This window comes from Erpetoichthys calabaricus, chromosome 8, assembly GCF_900747795.2.
Source record: "Erpetoichthys calabaricus chromosome 8, fErpCal1.3, whole genome shotgun sequence".
Classification (NCBI taxonomy): Eukaryota; Metazoa; Chordata; class Cladistia; order Polypteriformes; family Polypteridae; genus Erpetoichthys; species Erpetoichthys calabaricus.
In genome coordinates, this window is record NC_041401.2 from 160,884,930 (window position 1) to 160,891,209 (window position 6,280).

The 6,280-nt window shown below is 43.3% G+C and overlaps 1 protein-coding gene across 1 annotated transcript; it reads right to left on the bottom strand.

Annotated features, from left to right (window-relative positions):
* Positions 1 to 2,213: 2,213 nt before the first annotated feature.
* camk2n1b (calcium/calmodulin-dependent protein kinase II inhibitor 1b) lies at positions 2,214 to 5,724 on the bottom strand. Its single transcript, XM_028807679.2, has 2 exons — positions 5,098 to 5,724; positions 2,214 to 3,407 (listed from the first exon to the last, which is right to left on the bottom strand). Exons 1-2 carry the CDS (start codon positions 5,273 to 5,275, stop codon positions 3,337 to 3,339), a joined length of 249 nt encoding a protein of 82 aa, XP_028663512.1. The 5' UTR covers positions 5,276 to 5,724; the 3' UTR covers positions 2,214 to 3,336.
* Between the last annotated feature and the right edge of the window lie 556 nt (positions 5,725 to 6,280).

Below are 6,280 nucleotides of genomic sequence, written 5' to 3' on the forward strand. Positions count from 1 at the left end.
TGTTCTAATAAGACAAATTAATACTTGACAACCGGAAACAGAGTGATGACTGCTGGATTAAACAACAAACTGTAACATTATGCTGAGGCAGCCCACATTCAGTTATGGATAGTTTAAAGATAAGCTTCCCCTAGAGAAACCGAGAAAGGAATAGTGATGAATACCCAACTGGATGGACCAAAGGCTTGTGATCCACAGCCATATCAGATCTGTGGTGAGTACAGCAGTGACTTGGTGGAGCAGGCAGTGATTCGTGCTGCAGCCTTATCTATCCAGAAGACTAGGACGGAATCCTTTATCTAGTCACTGGTTCTGTGGAGCCTGCACATACTTACAGAATCTTCATTGGTTGCTCTCCATATCCCAAAGGCCCTGTCACATTACACAACGTTTCCAGTGGCACACTTCATTTATATCATTTTAGTGAGTTGGGGACTGTCATGGAATACTCCTGTGACTTCTGGTCATGTAGTTTGATATACCCAGTGACTCAGTCCAACAAGGGTGGGCTCTGTGTGCATGAGAGCAGACAACCAATGACCGCACAGCTGGACGCATAGTGCATGTAATACAGCTATGAGGAATGAGGTGTTTTGGACATCGCAAACACAAGGGAGGCTTGTCTGTCTGCTGTCTCACGTTGTAGGTACCATGACTGAATAGAAAAAAGAAAAGAAGGACAGAGATTGTGGCTGAACTCGCTGAACCTGAAAAACATTCAAAGAGCAACAGCTTTGTCAGGCAGTAAATCACTGACTATCAGAAAATCAGGAACACTCACCATACTCTTGAAATGTGAAGCTGTGTTGTAAAGTCACGACCAAGTCATTTAATTTATCACTCCCTTCAGTTTCTAGTCATGTAATATGACATGCTTAGGTGATGAGATCAGCAACTGTGGTCAAGTTTGACATTCCCTCCAACGTAATGTGTTACCTGCTTAAGAAAACTGAGAGTACATGAGTGTGCTTTTAAATGAAGCAGTGCCCTGGGCAGGTTCAAGTCCTACCTTGCCCCAGAAGCTTTTGGGATGTGCTCCAGCTCCCAGTAACGCATGTTTGCAATAAGTACTCTCCAAAAAATAGACTGGTGGATGATGACGGAATGAATGGGTGATAAAACTGCATCTCCCAAACCAGAATAAAATGCTTGCCAGTGACAGTGATATCAGCATGATCTACAGGAGTTGTTAATCTCGAGACACTGGATAGGCCTCGATTCTTGTCATACTGCGCTGAGCCTCCAGATGTCACAGATTCCAGCCACAAGTACAGCGTCGGTAAATCAGTGGGTCAGATCATCACCGGTCAGCAAAGATAAAGAATGGCTAATAACAACTGTCAACAGGGGGTGCAGACTAAAGATTCCAGATCATGGTAGCAATCACCATAAGCAGTACTTCATATAAGTTTGGAATTGAGGAAGGAATGTAAAAACTGTTATGTGCGGAAAACGAAAAAGCCACATTTCATCAGATAGAAAGAATTAAATGTGGTGATTGTGAAAGAGAACACTCAGGTTGGTAATGGGCCATCCTCAGGAAGAAGCTTAAGACCAGATGCTTACACCTTTGTTTGAATTCAGACCATACAGAAGACTGTAAATGGTGTGACACTGAGCTAATTCCTAGTAAATGAGTTGAAGTTCTGGCTTCAGCACTGAGAAGACCAAACACTACGTGCACACAATTCATCGACTGAAATCATTACTCCGCATGGTTCCAAACATAGCCTAGGTGAAGAGCGATAAGGTGCATCATCTCCGTCTTTCTTCTCAGGGTTTCTAATTTGCTCTTTGATGGTTTATGTTACACACACACACAGTAAATAGTAAGGATTGTGTAGTTTACGCTTGTAGCAGACATCTTGTCTCGAGATTCAGGTGAATTTAAGACTTTGGTTCTATGTCATAAGGAACAATTCCAGAGTCGAACTTTTGCCCAATGCTAGATCAAAAGAAGCTGACACACGTTGTCAGGTCTTCATTGCTTCTTGATATTTCTCCATTGTAGGCTGAAGTGGGCTTTGTTGAAGTTGTGACAAGTTTCCGTAATCTGCGTGATCCTAAGCCATGAGTGGACGAACAGCACTTACATACAAACCACATTTTACGTCTACAGTATTTTATAAAATGCGCTATATTCATTTACTGATTCAAAGTAAAATGAGAGCATTCACCTCGTGAAACAAGAAACACAACCTGGACACAAAAAGAAGGATTTCAACTTTATTGTACTTTACAGAAATAGCCCTGTTTAGTGTATAGAGAGGTGCAACATATACAATATTCAATCCAAAAAAAAAATCTGAGGTCTGTCATTCAAGGTTGCAAACAATATGTAGAGTAGTATACAAGTCCCTTACACTGAGGGTTTTACTTAATTTAGCTTTTGTTTGCACATTTCATGCAAAAGCAGGATATTGTCACTATTAATAAAGAGCCCTATTAACATAAACGTCGGCCAAACGAGCATCACTTTACACTTAAAAGAGAGCAGAGGGAACCAGGCGGCTGCACTGGTGTCTTCTGCGGCATTTGGCACGGTGTGGTAAGGCTCCAGACAACACAACGGCTTCAAGAGTCAACTTGCTAGAACACTGACAAGACATGAAGTACGTCATCATTAGAAATATAGAAAAGAAGCTTTTTTTTTTTTTTTTCTTTATTCCCATTTGGAATCTGAGCAAGCAGGTTGCTTGAAGCAACAAAAGAAACCGAGCAACATCAATTAAGAATAATTTTTTAAAAAGGTTAATACCTTCAGTGGTCGCTCTAATATATAAAACTCATTGCATTGTCCTTTTAAAACACTGCAAAAATATTCCCAAACCCCACCCCAAAAAAACGAATGACCATTATTATAATAATACTTGTATATAGCTGTAGAATGTTAACATCAAACTCAACAACGTTTACATCCAAAGTGCACAAATCATTTTGCAAAGAGAAGATTGTAAACAAAGTGCTCATCCAGAACAGCCAATACAAAGTCGGAGTTACAACGGTGTGCTTCTGTGACTCCAAGGTTTCAACTGTACAACGCAGATTCAGCAGTTCTTGGACATTTGTGACCACTAGACAACCTCACTCCCCCACCGCCACCACCACCACCATCCTACCATCATCATCCGCAAACTATTACTCCTCGGGTTGACCCTCATGCAAGCCATAAACTGAAGACGGAACCAGGATCTCATCCCATTTTGGGAAGGACTGACAGTTTTTTTTTTTTTGACTTGTTATGCCCAAAATCCTGAAAAAAAGTTCTCTCTTTTTTTTTGTTTGGAGGAGTGGAGAAGGGGTTAGGATCTTTTTTTTGTTTGTTTTTTTTTTGTTTTAAACACCTGAAGGTGCTTTTTCAGACATATTTTTCAGCACGTCATCAATTCTGTCATCTTCAATGACAACTGCAAAGAAAAACAAAAAAAAAAATAATAATGTCCATTGTGCTTTACCCTGCTTTTTAGACACAGGAAGACAGTGTCACATAGTTCTTAAGTCAAAGTGAGTTGAACTGGCATACTTAATAAAAGGCACTACATCCGTTTCTTAACATATGAAGCATTTCTCTGTTTTACAATTTTCACCACAAAAAGTCACAATAAATGTTTCCCAAGAAATTGCTTTGTACTAATGGACCTGCATTATTCATGGATTTTAATTATTTATTATAAAATGCTCTGGATGACATCTTTTGCATGAAGTTTCAATAATGCCGATGTAAACGGCTTTTCTTTTTACAGCTCTTGAAGCGTGTCGTCTACTCATATAAAAACGGTGTCCTCCAAAGATACAGTGCAATATAAACTAATGACCAGATGGATTGCACTTGCTTGCGAGACTTCACAAGTCCTGGAATTTTGGACACACTGTGATATGAACAGACATTCACACTGCATAGTGTAGCGCACACAATAATAATAATAATAATAATAATAAATAAACCCGTTTTACGGGACTGCAAGCGTCATTGTCGGCATCAATAGTTGTACGTCAAGAACAAGGCATGGACGGGACGACAGTCCATCGCACAACAACAGTAACAACGATAATAAAAAATCCCCAAAAGAACGACAGCAAATCTGCCCCTTAACGCTTCCAAAGCATCACAAACAAATAAACGTGTCGCTCCGAAGTTTGCCCAAAGTGCGTCAGAAGTATGTCACAAGCGATTTTTCGACCGTTATTTCTCGACTAATCGGCTCGCATCCCTAACCTTTTAACACCACGGACAAAAAAGAACCAGCTAAACCTGCGCCCACCACAAGCTGGGCTGCCATTTCACCACCTGCCTGCACTATAGTCTCCGTGCACGCCCCTTTCAAAATATTTCTTTCTGTTCGCTACTTAGCATGATTATTATTTGCAGTCCACCTCTGTACGTGGAGAACTGCCGTTTCTTATTTTGCCCGTAATAATAATGTCCTCAATTTCACACTCCAGTGGCACAGCTGCAGTTTATATTTACACCGCAAGTTATTTGTCCCATTTCCACAGCAACGCCCAGTTTGCATCAGGGGTGTCTACGTTTATTTACATATTTTCCCGAATATTTATTTATTTAATATAGCACGGACGTAGCTGCCAAAATATCATTTTTGCCAGTATGGCATTTCTCTGAATGTTTTTTCCCCCTCCTTGTCATTCTGGTCGTGCTGTTGTTGTTATTTTCGTGTTCCCTGTTGATATTTCCCTCACTCTCAGTCCGATTCAAATTTGCCTTGCGTTTGCCCTTTCCTGCGTTGTCTTTTCATCTTAGCCCCTTTTCACACTCAAGTCCATTCCTATGTTTAAATCTCACAGCACGCAATGGCTAAACATGCCTGACTCATGCGACTGACCCTCTCGATGCAGTTTTCCTTGCGCGAATGCGTCTTAAAAGATTTATAGGACGTCCTCACATTTTTTTTATTTGCAATTAATTTTATTTTCTGCTCGCCGCGGTTAGTTTATCGTTCCCCGGTATATCCCCCTCCCTCGTTCCCCACATGGATTCCCCGACCCCTTTATTAGGATTAGGTTGATGGGCGCTCCCGCACGTGTCACGTGCGACCCGCGGACTCGCTTCTTTTGACAGTTCGGTTCGGTCCTGCTCACCTCTCTTGCTCCTCCCGATCTGGCCCAGCTTCGGGGGCCTCTTGCCCTGGCCCGCGCCGAAGAAGTTGTTGGTGTCCTGCAGGCGGCAGGTGAAGGAGATCTGATCACCATCGCCCTCGCCCTCACCCTCGTCCCCGTAGTCGATCTTCTCCTCGCCGTAGGGCAGCACCTCCGACATGCTGGCTCCCGGTGGCGATTGGCGCTGCTTTTGGTGACTAACGGAAGGCTCTTGGTGCGGCGCGGCGTTCACTCACTCACATTATTGTGTGCGGAGAGCCGCTGCTGTGGAACAAGAAGAAAATGCAAATTGCGCGGCGCTGTGAGGGAGAGATCCCTGAGAGAGCAGCGGCGGCGGCGGCGGTAGCGCGACGTCACGGAGGCTGCATCTTCTGCGCATCCCCGTCCCGGGACTTCACTCCGCCAGCGCCGAGGCGGCTCTCGGCTTGCTCTCTCAGTCGCGGTTGTTAGCGGGGGGCGCGCGTTTGATGCGCTGTCCAGGCGCTAGTCGGCTCGTGCACGTTTGTCGTCGTGCACGCGCGTTTCCATTATTTACCGACAGCGTTGATCTGACGCGTTAAATGCTGGAGCCGCCAATAAAGTCGCTGCGGCGGTGTTCTTTCGCACAAAGCCAAAATGAAGCTGTGGAGCGCCATGCGCAGCGGCAAGAATGCAAAGGAAATCCGCAGTACAATCCCAGGTGTGTGTAAAGGAAAGAACTTGGCATTACATCTGGGATAATAGTGCAGAAAAAAGGGAAGCGCATGAGATTTACATATAAATATAATTTAGAGGAAGCCCAATCTAATTTTGTTAACAGCCATAGGGATGGTTTTTATGCATCACAACGTATAAAACGTGACGTATAGTATTTCTATAAACAAGGGATAACGAAATGCCCTGCTCCCCCACTTTGTGGCATTCGTGAGACCACTTTTGGGTAATATTTTGCAATGTTGCTCGGCATACAGTAAAAAGTCAAAGGTGGAGTAAAATGTGTACATGCACGGGGTCAAACGCATTTCTTCTAAGCGGCGCGGTCTAACAAAGGAACCCAGCAGCTTTATGAATTCCGTTGTTGACTCAGCGCCCCAAGACACCAGTGAAAATCCAAATGAAGCGAAAAGAGAAAGCAATTGTTATTTTTATGTCCACCTACGTGTAAAACAGTTCAGTTCATTTCGAG

Bases quoted from the DNA above. Each gene is read 5' to 3' on its own strand.
- camk2n1b (XM_028807679.2), bottom strand. From the start codon at position 5,275: ATGTCGGAGGTGCTGCCCTACGGCGAGGAGAAGATCGACTACGGGGAC. The intron at 3,408-5,097 runs GTGAGCAGGACC...TTTTCTTTGCAG, and splicing joins GATCGGGAGGAGCAAGAGAG to TTGTCATTGAAGATGACAGA.